The sequence below is a fragment of the Heterodontus francisci genome, unplaced genomic scaffold (genome assembly GCF_036365525.1).
Source record: "Heterodontus francisci isolate sHetFra1 unplaced genomic scaffold, sHetFra1.hap1 HAP1_SCAFFOLD_971, whole genome shotgun sequence".
NCBI classification, from domain to species: Eukaryota; Metazoa; Chordata; class Chondrichthyes; order Heterodontiformes; family Heterodontidae; genus Heterodontus; species Heterodontus francisci.
The window spans coordinates 109,299-127,763 of NW_027140948.1; the positions used below are offsets into that span (position 1 = coordinate 109,299).

Sequence of the window (18,465 nt, forward strand, 5' to 3'; positions counted from 1 at the left end):
TGAGAGTCAGTGTCTATGATGTTACCATGTTGAGGCTGAGCACCTTCATGGTGGGTTTTGTCTGTCTCTTTAAGACGTAGCTGTGTTCTGTGGTTTGAGGTTTGGAGGTTTCTCTCATCTGAGATCTCTCCTTCCTTGCAGAGCTAGAAGCTGAGGAATGGTACAAGATTCTCTCCATCGAGTGCCTTGGTGCCAGACTCAATGACATCACACTGGGAGAACCAGATCTGCTCGCTGCTGGTGTCGTGTGTGAGCAGAACGGTGAGCATCACTCACGCTGTGTAACTCCATCTGTGTATCTGTTTGTGACTATATGTGTGTATATTTCTTTGTGTCTGTATGTGCACGTGTGTGTATGTGTTTCTGTGTGTCAGTGTGTTTTTTTCTGTGAGTCTGTGTGTGTTGCTGTGAGTGTGTTTATATATGTCTGTGTGTGTGTGTGACTGTGTGTTTCTGCATGTTTCTGTGTGTGTGTGTTTGTGTGTGAATCTGTGTGTGTGTGCTGTCGGTTTCTGTGTGTGATTCTGTGTGTCGTTGTGTGCCTGCGTGAGTGTCTGTGAGTGTGTGTCTGTTTGTGTGTGTGTGTCTATGTTTGTGTGTGTGTCTTTCTGTGTGTTTTGCTTATGTGTGTGTGTCTGTGTGTGTGTCTCTGTATGTGCATCTGTTTTTGTCTATGGCTGTGTCTATGTGTGTGTGTGTGTGTTTTTGTCTGTGTGTGTGTGTCGATGTGTGTGTGCTTATGTACGTATGTCTCTGTGTGTGTTTCTATGTGTGTGTGTGTCTCGGTATGTGTGTCTGTGCTTTTGTCTATGTCTCTGTCTATGTGTGTGTGTGTGTGTGTGTCTGTCTGTCTGTATCTGTGTGTGTGTGTGTGTGTATGACTGTGTCTATGTGTGTGTGTGTGTGTCTGTGTGTGTGTGTGTGTTTGTGTCTGTGTGTGTCTGTGTGTGTGTCTGTGTCTCTGTGTGTCGTGTGTGTGTGTGTGCGTCTGTGTGTTTGTGTGTCTGTGTGTGCCTGTGTGTGCATGTGTGTGTTTGTGTGTCTGTGTGTGTGTGTCTGTGTGTGTGTGTGTGTGTGTGCCTGTGTGTGTATCTGTGTGTCTGTGTGTGTGTGTCTGTGTCTGTGTGTGTGTGTCTGTGTGTGTGTGTCTGTGTGTGTGTGTGTGTCTGTGTGTGTGTGTGTTTGTGTCTGTGTGTGTGTCTGTGTCTCTGTGTGTCGTGTGTGTGTGTGCGTGTGTGTGTGTGTCTGTGTGTTTGTGTGTGTGTGTGTCTGTGTGTGCCTGTGTGTGCGTGTGTGTGTTTGTGTGTCTGTGTGTGCACCTGTGTCTGTGTGTGTGTCTGTGTCTGTGTGTATCTGTGTGTGTATCTGTCTGTGTGTGTACCTGCGTGTGTGTGTGTCTGTGTGTCTGTGTGTGTGTGTCTGTGTCTCTGTGTGTGTGTGTGTGTCTGTGTGTGTGTGTGTCTGTGTCTGTGTGTGTGTCTGTGTGTGTGTGTCTGTGTCTGTGTGTATCTGTGTATCTGTGTGTCTGTGTGTGTCTCTCTGTCTGTCTCTCTGTTCTGGATTTAGTGTTCCCCTTGCGGCTTCTGGTGCTGGATCTGGAAGTGTGGAAGATCTCCATCGCCAGTCGTCATGTCTGTGGCCAGCTCACCGCAGCCACGAGGCAGGCAGCCAGTTGTAATAATGAAGGAGTGGTGTGCGGCCAATCACATGATGGGGGTGGAATTCGAAGTGCCGAATGTGGCATCAGATGATTCCGGAGCAGGTCCTGGTGCCATATTTAAAGCTGTGCTTGCATTGCTGCTTTGGAGTCATTTTCTGTTTACTGCTGAAACAGCCGAGGCCTCTGACAGTCAGAGGACTGTCGGTGGCCAGACCCATGCTGAACACAGGCTGATGATGAGCCTCTGCTGTGGACAGCACAGGGCATGTTGGAGTTGCAGGGAGAGGCCTGGAGGGTCCCAGCTGCCTGAAAGTTTCCTGCACTGGTGCAGGACTCTCCTCAGGCATCACGGCTGTTGGAGCTGGGGTCATCGGCGGAGGGGCTAAGGAGCTGCTGCCCACACTCAGAGCACCCTGAGGGGAGCCACCAGATGTAGAGGTCAGCCTCTCCTTCTCCCTTTCAAGGCTCACTTGAACCTCCCTGCCGATCAGAGAAGGATGAGGAATGGGAGACGTCTCCAGACTCTTGGTCCTTCTCTTGCCTTGTCACTGCTGCTTTGAGTTCATGGCTAAGGTGAAGGTTTGCATGTGATGATGCATCTGTGTGATCTGGTTCTCCATGAGGGTTGACAACCAGGCCTCAGGCAACCAAAGGACACCTGCCGAAGTTATCACAGGCCAAGGGGCAGTCTGATTAGCAGCCTGCCTGCAGCACTGCTGCTGACGCTGGGGTCACCCCTCATAGAAGCCCACGCAAATGCATAAGAAAACACTGAGACACACTTAAAGTTTCAGAGGTGTTTGAAACTTGCCATTTATTTTGTGTGAAAAAGTTTTGTTGTTATTGAATTTAACATTCATTGTAGACAATTATTCTTTCATGCCTTAAGTGTGAGATGCTGACTTCACCCTTCCCCCTTAGCGGCTGCCAGTGTAGGCCCAGTCCTCCTTTAGTAAACATCTCACATGGGCCAGAGTGTGTGGTTAAGCTGGGCACTAGGCACGGAACGCAAATAGAAAGGAGGCGACAGACTGAATACATTGAAGTGAGTCTTTATTGACTGGACTATGAATAGCCGTCATGGTGGCTGGAAGTGGGTAAGTTTGAGATTATCTCTTGCCTCCTTGGCTGTCTCTCAATGTGCCTGGCATCCAGTGTAAGGGGTTCAAGATCCAGTGCCGGCTGTTCATCACCCTCCTCTGCATCCTTTTCCTGCAAGGCCTCCCCCTCTCTGCAGTGCTAGATTGTGCAGAGCACAGCAGACCACCACAATACGCGAGACCCTCGCTGGGGAATCTGCAGGGCTCCACTGGATCAATTGAGGCAGTGGAATCTCATCTTCAGCAGCCCAACAGCCTGTTCAATGGTCACTCGGGTGCAGCTGTGGCAGGTGTTGTACCTCTCCTTTGCTGCAGTGTGAGGGTTCCTCACAGACGTGAGTAGCCATGTCCTCAATAGTCCTTGTCCCTGAGAATCCATCCCTGGGGATGGGGAGGGGCCTGAAAAACTGTGACAAGTGGGACTGTCGAAGTATGTAGGCATTGTGGCTGCTTCCCGAGAAGCGAGCATGCACACCTGCAGGAAACACTTTCGATGGTTGCAGAGCAGTTCAGTATTGATTGTATGGAAACTCTTCCTGTTGATGAAGGCGGCTGATTGCTCTATTGGAGACTTGATGGCCACATGTGTGTAATCTATCACACCTTACACCTGAGGCAATCCAGAGATGGCCCCGAAGCCAATGGCCCTCTCGGCCTGACTGTCAGGGTGGGTCTGGTAGTGCACATAGTTGCTGGCCCTCTTGAACAAGGCCAGGAACATTGGTCAGCTCCTTGATGCAGGGGTGGGCTGCTGCCTGGGAGACCCCATACATGTCCCCGGTGGAACCCTGGAAAGAGCCAGAAGTGTAAAAATTTAGTGACACTGTGAACGTCAGGGCCACTGGCATAGAGTGATCCCTAAATCCTGTAGGTTGCAACTCATCCTGCAGCAGGGTGCATAAGTCAATGATGGCCTCCCTGGAGAGGTGTAGTTTTCACTGACAATGCCACTCAGACATTTGGAGGCAGTTGACTTGAGTCTGGACATTCTCTGGTGCAGGTTGGCCATTCTTGGCATGGCCGGAAGCTACTGCTGCTCTCGTCATAGAGCTTCATGGGCAGGTACAGCTGCCTCTGGCCCTTCCACCATCAGAGGCACTGCATCACACCATAGGGGCACACAAAGACAGGGTGTAGGAGGGACATGGTGCATGAGGGAAAGGGCATGAGACTGACTGAATTGCTCTACAGAGAGCCAGCATGGACTCAATGGGCCAAATGGCCTCAGCCTATAGTGTAATGAGGCTGAATTTTAAGGGACCATTTGAAATGGGAAAAGAGGTGGCAGGTGCATAAAATAGGGACGGAAAATGTCAGACTGGAAATCTGACATCCCTTCTGGATGTTACTGTCAGTGGTGAACATGGAGGGAAGACTTCACACATCCACACAGTGGGAAGGCAATTACAATGTTTACCAGCCCAGTAAACAGTAACTTTATTCACTGTGTCCAATGTAACTAATGGTGGACGGGATCCACCAGCCTCGCCGGGTTAAAGGAGGTGACAAGGAGTGGGAGCTCAGTGCTGGCTTCACTGGGAAGCCATCAGGTGAGGCAGCGTCATTTGACATGGGGTGGTGGTGGAAGAGGGGTATTGGGAAAGACGGACAGGAGCAGGGCAAAGGTACCAGTACTATGGGGGAGCCATACAAGGGTGCCATCAGGGCAGTGCAACCTTATCAGAGGTGACAGGTGAGGTAAAGGGGGGGGTGGCCATTTGCCGTAATGGCCTTGCACTCAGCGGGAGGCAACCTGTCATGGGCCTCATCCACCCTGGCTCCGAGGCCTCCGCTGAGGAGGTGAAACAGCAGAGAGGGAGGGAGGTGCAAGCACCAGCAGGGGTACCACTGCAGCTCGGAACCCACAAGAGGACCAGCCTCGGGAATGGCAAGCTGGGGAAGGACGCAAAGGGGAACACCAACAGCCTCCTGTGTGCAGAAGAAGCTACCCTCCAGAGAGGGTCAACCTGCAGATGTCCAAGGGGCAGTGTTCCCGAAGACTGCATCTCTCCAGGGCGGCTGTCATTGATCTGTGCCCATGATGCAGGATGAGCTGAGCACCGTGGCACTTGATGGACACCCAATGTCAGGGCATTGGTGAGAACACACCTAGAGTACTGCATACAGTTTTGGTCTCCTTATTTAAAGAGGGATATAGTTGCATTGAAAGCAGTTCAGAGAAGGTTCACTCCCACAGGGGATGCTGAGACCAAGTGGGCCCACATCAGAGACGCCATCTATGAATCAGCTTTGACCACCTACGGCAAAAGTGCGAGGAGAAATGCAGACTGGTATCAATCTCATAATGAAGAGCTGGAACCTGTCATAGCCGCTAAGCGCATTGCACTGTTGAACTACAAGAAAGCCCCCAGCGAGTTAACATCCGCAGCACTTAAAGCAGCCAGAAGCACTGCACAAAGAACAGCCAGGCGCTGCGCAAACGACTACTGGCAACACCTATGCAGTCATATTCAGCTGGCCTCAGACACCGGAAACATCAGAGGAATGTATGATGGCATTAAGAGAGCTTTTGGGCCAACCATCAAGAAGATCGCTCCCCTCAAATCTAAATCAGGGGACATAATCACTGACCAACACAAACAAATGGACCGCTGGGTTGAGCACTACCTGGAACTGTACTCCAGGGAGAATGCTGTCACTGAGACTGCCCTCAATGCAGTCCAGCCTCCACCAGTCATGGATTAGCTGGACATACAGCCAACAAAATCGGAACTCAGTGATGCCATTGATTCTCTAGCCAGCGGAAAAGCCCCTGGGAAGGACAGCATTACCCCTGAAATAATCAAGAGTGCCAATCCTGCTATACTCTCAGCACTACATGAACTGCTTTGCCTGTGCTGGGACGAGGGAGCAGTACCCCAGGACATGCGCGATGCCAATATCATCACCCTCTATAAAAACAAAGGTGACCGCGGTGACTGCAACAACTACCGTGGAATCTCCCTGCTCAGCATAGTGCGGAATGTCTTTGCTCGAGTCGCTTTAAACAGGCTCCAGAAGCTGGCCGAGCGCGTCTACCCTGAGGCACAGTGTGGCTTTCGTGCAGAGAGATTGACCTTTGACATGCTGTTCTCCCTTCGTCAGATACAGGAGAAATGCCACGAACAACAGATGCCCCTCTACATTGCTTTCATTGATCTCACCAAAGCCTTTGACCTCGTCAGCAGACGTGGTCTCTTCAGTCTACTAGAAAAGATTGGATGCCCACCAAAGCTACTAAGTATCATCACCTCATTCCATTACAAGATGAAAGGCACAATTCAACATGGTGGCTCCTCATCAGAGCCCTTTCCTATCCTGAGTGGCGTGAAACAGGGCTGTGTTCTCGCACCCACACTGTTTGGGACTTTCTTCTCCCTGCTGCTTTCACATGCGTTCAAGTCCTCGGAAGAAGGAATTTTCCTCCACACAAGATCAGGGGGCAGGTTGTTCAACCTTGCCCATCTAAGAGCGAAGTCCAGAGTACGGAAAGTCCTCATCAGGGAACTCCTCTTTGCTGACGATGCTACTTTAACATCTCACACTGAAGAGTGCCTGCAAAGACTCATCGACAGGTTTGCGGCTGCCTGCAATGAATTTGGCCTAACCATCAGCCTCAAGAAAACGAACATCATGGGACAGGACGTCAGAAATGCTCCATCCATCAATATTGGCGACCACGCTCTGGAAGTGGTTCAAGAGTTCACCTACCTCGGCTCAACTATCACCAGTAACCTGTCTCTAGATGCAGAAATCAACAAGCGCATGGGAAAGGCTTCCACTGCTATGTCCAGACTGGCCAAGAGAGTGTGGGAAAATGGCGCACTGACACGGAACACAAATGTCCGAGTGTATCAAGCCTATGTCCTCAGTACCTTGCTCTATGGCAGCGAGGCCTGGACACGTATGTCAGCCAAGAGCGACGTCTCAATTCATTCCATCTTCGTTGCCTCCGGAGAATCCTTGGCATCAGGTGGCAGGACCGTATCTCCAACACAGAAGTCCTTGAGGCGGCCAACATCCCCAGCTTATACACACTACTGAGTCAGCGGCGCTTGAGATGGCTTGGCCATGTGAGCCGCATGGAAGATGGCAGGATCCCCAAAGACACATTGTACAGCGAGCTCACCACTGGTATCAGACCCATCGGCCGTCCATGTCTCCGCTTTAAAGACGTCTGCAAACACGACATGAAATCCTGTGACATTGATCACAAGTCGTGGGAGTCAGTTGCCAGCGTTCGCCAGAGCTGGCGGGCGGCCATAAAGGCAGGGCTAAAGTGTGGCGAGTTGAAGAGACTTAGCAGTTGGCAGGAGAAAAGACAGAAGCGCAAGGGGAGAGCCAACTGTGTAACAGCCCCGACAATCAAATGTTTCTGCAGCACCTGTGGAAGAGCCTGTCACTCTAGAATTGGCCTTTATAGCCACTCCAGGCGCTGCTCCACACACCACTGACCACCTCTAGGCACTTACCCATTGTCTCTCGAGACAAGGAGGCCAAAGAAAAAAAGAAATAGTTGCATTGGAAGCAGTTCAGATAAGGTTCACTAGGCTGATTCCTGAGATGAGGGCAAAATACTGCGGATGCTGGAAATCTGAAATAAAAACAGAAAGTGCTGGAAATACTCAGCAGGTCAGGCAGCATCTATGGAGAGAGAAACAGAGTTAACATTTCAGGTCAGTGACCTTTCATTGTTCTGAGGAGGCTTGACAGGGTAGATGCAGAGACGGAGATGAGGAGGAATTTCTTCTCTCAGAGGGTAGTTAGTGTTTGGAATTCTCTACCCCAGTGAGCAGTGGAGGCTGGGTCATTGAATATATTCAAGGCTGAGTCAAACAGATTTTTGATTGACAAGGGAATCAAAGGTTGCGGGGGTGGTGGGGGGTGCAGAATAGAAAAGTGGAGTTAAGGCCACAATCAGATCAGCCATGATCTTCTTGAATGGCGCTGCAGGCTTGAGGGGCCGAATGGCCTACTCCTGCTCCAATTTCTTACATTCTTAAGTCCTGAAGTTCTGAAGTTCTATGCCACCAGATCATTCCAAGGATCCACTAGAGATATGTGCAGAATCTCCCAGTTTGTGGTATATCGCTGCATCAAGGAGGTCACCTATGCCCTGTTCAGGAGGACCAGTGACTATGTGTGCTTCTGCACTGATCCAAACAGTCAAGCTGAGAGAGCTGGATTCTCCCAGGTGCAGGGTGTCATCGACTGCATACATGTGGCCATCAATGCTCCCGTAAACCAGCCAGCAGCCTTCATCAATAGGAAGGGCTCCCACTCACTCAACAGACAATTCCTGGGAAGCAGCTACAACGCCTGCATACTTCAGCAGCCCCAGGTGCCAGAACTTTTCTGTGCCTCCCGTGCGCCTTCAGGGATGAAGACAAGGGCTACTGATGCCTGTGAGGAACCCATGGATAGGGAGGAGAGGTACAACACCTGCCATGGGTCAACCCAAGTGTCCATCGAGTAGACCATTGGACTCCTGAAGATGAGATTCAGTATGCCCCGTTGAGGGTCTCATGTATCGTGGTGGTTTGCTGTGCATTGCACAACCTGGCACGACAGAGGAGTGAGGCATTGACCAGTGAGGATATTGTGGAGGGCGATGCCTCCTCAGATGATGAGGATGTGGAGGAGGCTGCTGACCAGGCAGTGCTAGATGAAGGGCCTCAGGTACAGCAGGAAAGGGGCCATGAGATACACACAAGGGAGACACGAGACACCCTTACACATTCAGGTTTCCTTTGAGCCTTACCACCTTCTGGAACGACAGCAATAAAGCCTTAGGTTTAAGCAGCCCTGTTGTCACCTCCTTCCTTCTGCACTGCAGCGGCCAGGTACACATCGCACAGTGGCAAAGCCGAAGCTTTGTGAGCTCGGAGCTTGGTCCCTCACTTCCAGCCCCTTGGGAGGAAGGGTATAAATGAAGTCCCAAAGGGCATCAACAATCGGAAGGAGACATGGTGAGAGAACATCATTTCATTCTTCCCTGTGACACCAAACACAACGCTATCGATCTGGAATGTACATTCACCAATGAACCCCTAAGTGAATCTCAGTGCTCTAATGTGGTGCTGCCCGTGGCCTGGGATGAGCTTGGTGGCCGTACTCTGGCTGCCTGTGGCCTGGAGGGCCCCAGCACATTGAAGTTGTCCTGCTGGACCCTCTTCTGTCATTGGCGATGATGGAGGCACTGGTGCCACTGGCAGAGGGGCTGAGGAGCCATTGGACACACCAGGAGCATTCTGAGAGGAGACTCCAGATGAGGGAGTTAGCTGCTTCCCCTTCTTTGCAAGGCACACTTGTATCTCCCTGCTGACCTGCGAGGGATGAGGAGCTGGTGGAGATTCCAGGTGCCTCATCCCCCTCTCGCTTTGCCACTGCTGCATGGAGTTCATGGACAGGCAGTGATGCAGGTCTGTCTGCATCTCTGGCATCCACTGAGTGGTCTGCTGGATCAGGCTCTCCATGGAGGGTCACCAGTCTCTCCATGGAGGCAGCCACGTGTGCAGATGCCAGAGATATGGCAGCATTCAAGGACTGGATGGACTCCTCCATTGTCCATGCATGAGAGTGGATAACCTCTGAACGCTCCGCCAGATGTTCCCTTAGCTCACGCTGCAGCATTTCCCATGTTGCCAGTGACACCAGAGGCTCATCATCAGCCTGAGGCTCAGCATGGGCCTGGCCTGCTACAGTCCTCCAACTGCCCGTGGCCTCGGCTGTCACAGCCTCTGTTAGCTGCCCGAGCCTGCCTGTGATATGCTAACCAAGTCATGTGCCCAAATCTAACTGCAAACAGATACCCATTCACATGAGAGTTTCTGTGCTGGTGGAGGGTGCGGGTGAATGATGTGACGGTGCACCTTTTTGAGGCTCCCTCCTCCTCCTCAGAGACAGCCAGCTGTCTCCCAGTCTCTCCAGCTCTTTATTGCTGTCCATGAGCATGGGGTGCATGAAGGAACAGATAGATTGAAGGGTTATGGGTTTCCCATCGTGACATTCCAACCACCCCTACTATGGAGCTCCATGTATCCAGCAGTGGACACATGAGCACCATGGCTCATTTGTGCCACATACACCCTTATGCCCCAGGACATCCTCGCTCGTTGTCTTGGGTGGGTGCCCCTGTCTTGCCATCTGCTATGGAGCACCCGCCTTGCAGCCCTGCCAGTTCCATCGCCTCCTCTTCCATTGGGCTCAAGACATGCAAATAAGGCAGACCACCAGAGGTCTTGACCCTCTCTTTTTGGTTGCCTGTTGTCTTGTCCTGGAAACACAAAGAGGTGCAATGTTATTCTACCACCATGCACAAGCACAACAGCTAAATCCAGTGGCGCATGATGTGGGCAGCCATTCTTGAGGGAATGCAATGACAGATGGGCACCTCTCACCAAGGTGTGCCCATGACTCAGGCAGCATTTCCTGCTGCTTCACCCCATTGCCCACGGCTGAGTGATCACTTGCTCTCCAACAAACGCACCCTCTTGCTCTGCCACATGCAAGGCCCAGATCATAGATCATAGGAAATAGGAGCCATTCGGCCCACTGAGCCTGCTCCATCATTCAAACAGATCATGGCTGATCATCTACCTCTACCCCATCTTTCCCCACTATCCCCATATCCCTTGGTGTCATTAGTATTCAGATATCTATTGATTCCTGTCTTGAACCTGCTCAATGATTGAGCTTCCACAGCCCTCTGGGGTAGAGAATTCCAAAGATTCACCACCCTCTGAGTGAAGAAATTCCTCCTCATCTCAGTCTTAAATGGCCTGCCCCTTCTTCTGAGACTGTGTCTCCTGGTTCTAGACTCACCAATCAGGGGAAACATCCTATCCACATCTACCCTGTTGAGCCCTGCAAGAATTTTGTCAGTTTCAGTGAGATCACCTCTCATTCTTCGAAACTCCAAAGAATACAGGCCCAGTTTCTACAATCTCTCCTCATAAGACAATCTCGCTATCCCAGGGATTAGTCTGATAAATCTCCATTGCACTCCCTCTATGGCATGTATATCCTTCCTTAAGATATGGAGACCAAACTGTACACAATACTCCAGGTGTGGTCTCACCAAGGCTCTATACAATTGCAGCAAGACAACTTTACTGTTGTACTCAAATCCCCTTTCCATGAAGGCCAACATAACATTTGCCTTTCTAATTGCTTGCTGCACCTGCATACTGGCTTTTAGTGACTTATGAACAAGGACACCCAGATCCCTTTGGACATCAACACTTCCCAATCTTTCACCATTTAAAAAATACTCTGCCTTCCTGTATTTTCTACCAAAGTGGATCACTTCACACTTATTCACATTATATTCCATCTGCCATGTTCTTACCCATTCACTTTGCCTGTCTAAATCCCCTTGAAGCCTCCTTGCTTCCACCTCACAACTTAAATTCCACCAGTTTTATGCCATCAGCAAATTTGGAATTATTATAATTATACTTGGTCTCCACATCCAAATCATTGATATAGATTGTAAACAGCTGTGGCCCCAGCACTGATCCTTGTGGCACCCCACTAGTAACAGCCTGGTATCTGAGTTGAGGCTGAAGATCAGCCATGATCGCATTGAATGGTGGAGCGGGATCGAGGGGCCGAATGGCCTACTCCTGCTCCTATTTTTTATGTTCTTATGTTTATTAAAACCATTACTCTCTCTCATCCTGACCATTCCCCTGGTACAGCCCTCAACTCTGCTCCCTTCAGTCCAAGAGATGCATATTTGAAATATAGAAACAAAGAAAATAAGAGCAGGAGTAGGCCATTCGGCCCTGCTCTGTCATTGAAAAAATATCATGGCCGATCGTCTAATTCAGTACCCTGTTCCCGCTTTTTCCCATATCCCTTGATCCCTTTGGCATTAAGAAATATATCTATCTCCTTCTTGAATATATTTAATAACTTGGCCTCCACTGCCTTCTGCGGTAGAGAATTCCACAGGTTCACCACCTTCTGAGTGAAAAAATTTCTTCTCATCTCGGTTCTAAATGGCATACCCCCCATCCTGAGACTGTGACCCCTGGTTCTGTGCTCCCCAGCCATCGGGAACATCCTCCCTGCATCTAGCCTGTCAAGTCCTGTTAGAATTTTATAGGTTTCTATGAGATCCCCTCTCATTCTTCTAAACTCTAGTGAATATAGGCCTAGTCGACCCAATCTCTCCTCATACGTCAATCCTGCCATCCCAGCAATCAGCCTAGTAAATCTTCTTTGCACTCCCTCCATGGCAAGAACATCCTTCCTCAGATAAGGAGACCAAAACTGCACACACTACTCCAGGTGTGGTCTCACCAAGGCCCTGTATAACTGCAGTAATGCATCTTTGCTCCTGTACTCAAATCCTCTTGCAATGAAGGCCAACATACCATTCACCTTCCTAACTGCTTGCTGCACCTGAATGCTTGCTTTCAGCGACTGGTGTACAAGGACACCCAGGTTTCGTTGCACCTCCCCCTTTCCCAATCTATCACCATTCAGATAATCATCTGCCTTTCTGTTTTTACAACCAAATTGGATAACCTCACATTTATCCACATTATACTGCATCTGCCATGCATTTATCCATTCACCTAACTTGTCAAAATCACATTGGAGCCTCTTTGCATCCTCCTCACAGCTCACATTCCCCCCCAGCTTTGTGTTGTCTGCAAACTTGGAAATGTCACATTTAGTTCCCTCACCCAAGTCATTAATATATATTGTGCATAGCTGGGGCCCAAGCACTGATCTCTGCGGTACCCTACTAGTCACTGCCTGCCACCTGGAAAAAGACTCATTTATTCCTACTCTCTGTCAACCAATTCTCAATCCATGCCAGTATATTACCCCCAATCCCATATGCTTTAATTTTGCACACTAACCTCTTATGTGGGACCTTATTAAAAGCCTTCTGAAAATCCAAATACACCACATCCACTGGTTCTCCTTTATCTATTCTACTAGTTACATAGAGTCATAGAGAGATACAGTGCTGAAGGAGGCCCTTCGGCCCACCAAATCCATGCTGACCATCAAACACCCATTTTTATACGAATCCTACATTAATCCCATTTTCCCTCACACATCCCCACCTTCCCTCAATTCTCCTACCACCTACCTACACTAGGGGCAATTTTTACAATGGTCAATTTACCGATCAATCCGCAAGTCTTTGGCATGTGGGAGGAAACCGGAGCACCCGGAGAAAACCCATGCAGTCATAGGGAGAACTTGCAAATTCTGCACAGGCAGTACCCAGAACTGAACCCAGGTCGCTGGAGCTGTGAGGCTGTGGTACTAACCACTGCGCCACTGTGCCGCCCTCAAAAAACAGCCTCAAAAAACTCCAGTAGATTAGTTAAGCATGATTTCCCTTTCGTACATCCATGCTGACTTTGTCCAATCCCGTTTTTGCTTTCCAGGTGTTCTGCTATCACATCCTTTATAATAGACTCTAGCATTTTCCCCACTACTGATGTAAGGCTCACTGGTCTGTAATTCCCTGCTTTTTCTCTCCCTCCTTTTTTAAATAGTGGGGTTACATTTGCCACCTGTAGGAACTGCTGCAGAAGTTTGGAAGATGACCACCAATGCATCCACTATTTCCAAGGCCACTTCCCTTAGTACTCTGGGATGTAGATTATCAGGCCCTGGGAATTTGTCAGCCTTTAACCCCATTAATTTCCTTAGCGCTATTATTTTACTAATACTGATTTCCTTCAGTTCCTCCTTCTCATTAGACCCTTGGTTCCCTAACATTTCTGTGAGGGAACATGCAAAGGAGGTTAAGAGATGTGATCGAGGTGTACAAGATTATGACAGGTTTAGATAGGGTAGATAAAGAAAAGCTGTTCCCATTAGCTGATGATACAAGGACTAGAGACACAGATTGAAGGTTTTGGGCAACAGATACAAGTGGGATGTGAGGAAGAAATTTTACACAGCAAGTGGGTAATGACCTGAAACTCACTACCACTGAGGGTGGTGGAAACGGAGATGATGAATGTTTTCAAAAGAAAATTGGATGTGGGCACTTGAGGGAAATAAATGTAAAGGTCAACACGGATAGAGTGGGCGAACAGAACTGATTGACAGCCAGCATAGACGCGATGGACCAAATGGCCTCGTTCTGTGCCGTAATGACTCTATAACTCCACTCTTTGTTTAACCATTCACTGTGAGATCTGGCTGGACATATAGAGCACCATTGGACCTTTCTCTCATCTGTCACACGTTATCGCCTGCCAGATCCGAAACCATCTTTCCTACAATTCCATGCTTAAATTCCTTAAATCCCTGAAGCTTTCTGTTTCTGCCACATTACTTCACAGCTCTTAACAAAGTCACAAATAATATCCTATGTGACTGTGACAAAGGTAAACTTTCTCTCTTCGTCGTTCTCGACCTGTCTGCAGCCTTTGACATGATTGACCACACCATCCTCCTCCAACACCTCTCCACTATCGTCCAGCTAGGTGGGACTGCTCTCCAGGGTTCCATTCTTATCTACTTAATTGTAGACAGAGAATCACAGGTAATGGCTTCTCTTCCTGCTCCCGCACTGGGCAGCACAGTGGCGCAGTGGTTAGCACCGCAGCCTCACAGCTCCAGCGACCCGGGTTCAATTCTGGGTACTGCCTGTGCGGAGTTTGCAAGTTCTCCCTGTGTCTGCGTGGGTTTCCTCCGGGCGCTCTGGTTTCCTCCCACAGCCAAGAGACTTGCAGGTTGATAGGTAAATTGGCCATTATAAATTGCCCCTAGTATAGGTAGGTGGTAGGGAAATATAGGGACAGGTGGGAATGTGGTAGGAATATGGAATTAGTTTAGGATTAGTATAAATGGGTGGTTGATGGGCAGCATAGACTCGATGGGCCGAAGGGCCTGTTTCAGTGCTGTATCTCTAACTAACTAACTAACTAACTGTTACCACTGGTGTCCCCTCAAAGATCTATCCTTGGTCCCCTTCTATTTCTCAACAATGGACATTTCCAATCTGTATACTGCCCCATGGTGACATACATCAGCCCGAAACTAGAATATTGAATTTAAATAAATCCAATTGCATAGAGATGAGGGGAGGAGTTGGCTAAAGTAGTTTGGCATATTAGATTAAAAGCTATAGAGGGTAAATGAGCAATGGCAAACATTTAAGCAAATATTTCATAATTCTCAACAAATCCACATTTCATGAATAAATAAAAATTCCACAAGAAAAGTAACCCATCTATGGCGAACTGCAGAGGTTAAGGATAGTATGAGTTTAAAAGAAGAGGCTAATAATGTTGCCATGAAGAGTAATAAGCCTGAGGATTAGAAGAGCTTTCAAAACAAGGAAAGGATGTCAAAAAAATTGATGGAGGTAAAAATAGAATATGAGAATATATCAGCCAGAAATATTAAAACAGATTGTAAGAGTCTCTGCAAGTAGGGAAAAATGAAGAGATTAGTGACAGTAAACATTGGTCCTTTAGAGGCTGAGACAGGATAAATTATAATGGGGAGTAAGAAAATGGCAGAGATATTGAACAAATATTTTGTGCCTCCCTTCACAGTAGAAGATACAAAAAACTTAGCAGAAATAGTGAAGAACCGAGGCTCTAATGAGAGTGAAGAACTTAAAGAAATTAATATTAGTAAAACAAAAGTACTGGAGAAATTAACAAGAGTAAAATCTGACAAATCCCCTGGACCTGATAACCTACATCCTAGGATTCTAAAAGAGGTAGATGCAGAGATAGTGGATGCACTGGTTATGATTTTCCAAAATCCCTAGAGTCTAGAATGGTCCCAGCAGATTAGAAGTTAGTAAATGTAACACCACTATTCAAGAAAGGAGGGAGAGGGAAAACTGGGAATTACAGACCAGTTATCCTGACGTCAGTCATCGGGAAATGATGGAATTCTTTATTAAGGAAATGGTAACAGGGCACTTAGAAAATCATAACATGATTACACAGAGTCAACATTGTTTTATGAAAGGGAAATTGTGTATGACAAATCTATCAGAGATTTTTGAGGATGTAACTAGCAGGTTAGAAAAAGGGGAACCAGTAGATGTAGTATTTTTGGATTTTCAAAAGGTGCCACAAGAACAAGATAAGGATTTATGTTGGGGAGAGGATTGGGTAACAGACAGAAAACAGAGAGTAGGGTTAATTTCAGGGTGGGTGCTGCAAGTATCAGTACTGGGGCCTCAGCTAGTTACAATCTATATTAATGACTTAGAAGAAGAGATGGAGAGTAATGTATCCACGATGGCTAACAATACAAAACTAGGTAGGAATGTAAGCTGTGAGGAGGATACAAAGAGATACAGCCACATCAAGTGAGGGGGTAACAAGGTGGCAGTTGGAGTATAATGTGGGGAAGTGTGAGGTTATTCCCATTGGTAGTAAGAATCGAAAAACAATCGTTTTTAAATTGTGAGGAAGTATTACAGTATTTTCCGACTATAAGGTGCACTGGAATTTAAAAAGGAAATATTTAGGAAAACATATTTCGGTGCATGAAGGTTATTAAATGTCTATAGTTACCATGACAGGACAAAAACAGCAATGCAGCGCACTAAAACAGCAAGACGGCAAAATGATGCAGCACACTAATCAACATTGCAGCACAATAAAACATCAATGCTGCACAGGAAAACATCACGGCAGCACACTAATGCATCACTCACAAATACTAAAGCAACAACACAGCACACTAAAACATCAATGCGTCACTCCAAAACCTCAATGCAGCAGACTAAAACATCAATGCAGCACACTAAAACATCAATGCAGCACACTAAAACATCAATGCAGCACACTAAAACATCACTGCTGCACACTAAAACATCAATGCAGCACACTAAAACATCACTGCAGCACACTAAAACATCAATGCAGCACACTAAAACATCAATGCAGCACACTAAAACATCACTGCTGCACACTAAAACATCAATGCAGCACACTAAAACATCACTGCAGCACACTAAAACATCAATGCTGCACACTAAAACATCAATGCGTCACTCCAAAAGATCAATGCAGCACACTAAAACATCAATGCAGCACACTAAAACATCAATGCAGCACACTAAAACATCAATGCAGCACACTAAAACATCAATGCAGCACACTAAAACATCAATGCTGCACACTAAAACATCACTGCAGAACACTAAAACATCACTGCTGCACACTAAAACATCACTGCTGCACACTAAAACATCAATGCTGCACACTAAAACATCAATGCGTCACTCCAAAAGATCAATGCAGCACACTAAAACATCAATGCAGCACACTAAAACATCAATGCAGCACACTAAAACATCAATGCAGCACACTAAAACATCAATGCAGCACACTAAAACATCAATGCTGCACACTAAAACATCACTGCAGAACACTAAAACATCACTGCAGCACACAAAAATATCACTGCAGAACACTAAAACATCACTGCAGCACACTAAAACATCACTGCTGCACACTAAAACATCACTGCTGCACACTAAAACATCACTGCTGCACACTAAAACATCATTGCAGAACACTAAAACATCACTGCTGCACACTAAAACATCACTGCAGAACACTAAAACATCATTGCAGAACACTAAAACATCACTGCTGCACACTAAAACATCACTGCAGAACACTAAAACATCACTGCAGCGCACTAAAACATCAATGCAGCACACTAAAACATCACTGCTGCACACTAAAACATCACTGCTGCACACTAAAACATCATTGCAGAACACTAAAACATCACTGCTGCACACTAAAACATCACTGCAGAACACTAAAACATCACTGCAGCGCACTAAAACATCAATGCAGAACACTAAAACATCACTGCTGCACACTAAAACATCACTGCTGCACACTAAAACATCACTGCTGCACACTAAAACATCACTGCTGCACACTAAAACATCACTGCAGAACACTAAAACATCACTGCAGAACACTAAAACATCACTGCTGCACACTAAAACATCACTGCTGCACACTAAAACATCACTGCAGAACACTAAAACATCAGTGCAGAACACTAAAACATCACTGCAGAACACTAAAACATCACTGCTGCACACTAAAACATCACTGCAGAACACTAAAACATCACTGCAGAACACTAAAACATCACTGCTGCACACTAAAACATCACTGCTGCACACTAAAACATCACTGCAGCGCACTAAAACATCATTGCTGCACACTAAAACATCACTGCAGAACACTAAAACATCACTGCTGCACACTAAAACATCACTGCTGCACACTAAAACATCACTGCAGAACACTAAAACATCACTGCAGCGCACTAAAACATCACTGCTGCACACTAAAACATCACTGCTGCACACTAAAACATCACTGCTGCACACTAAAACATCACTGCTGCACAGTAAAACATCACTGCAGCGCACTAAAACATCACTGCTGCACACTAAAACATCACTGCTGCACACTAAAACATCACTGCTGCACACTAAAACATCACTGCTGCACACTAAAAGATCATTGCAGAACACAAAAACATCACTGCTGCAAACTAAAACATCACTGCTGCACACTAAAACATCACTGCAGAACACTGAAACATCACTGCTGCACACTAAAACATCACTGCAGAACACTAAAACATCACTGCTGCACACTAAAACATCACTGCAGAACACTAAAACATCACTGCAGAACACTAAAACGTCAC

The 18,465-nt window shown here is 47.3% G+C and overlaps 1 protein-coding gene across 1 annotated transcript in view; it reads left to right on the top strand.

Moving 5' to 3' along the window:
- The window catches only part of LOC137361469 (docking protein 4-like), a gene marked incomplete at its 3' end in the record, with an annotated part of 169,139 nt that overhangs the window by 49,987 nt on the left and 100,687 nt on the right, over nt 1-18,465 (top strand). Inside the window, exon 4 of the mRNA XM_068026336.1 lies at nt 142-261. Within this exon, the coding sequence (XP_067882437.1) occupies nt 142-261 (120 nt within the window). The remainder of the gene's footprint in view (nt 1-141; nt 262-18,465) is intronic.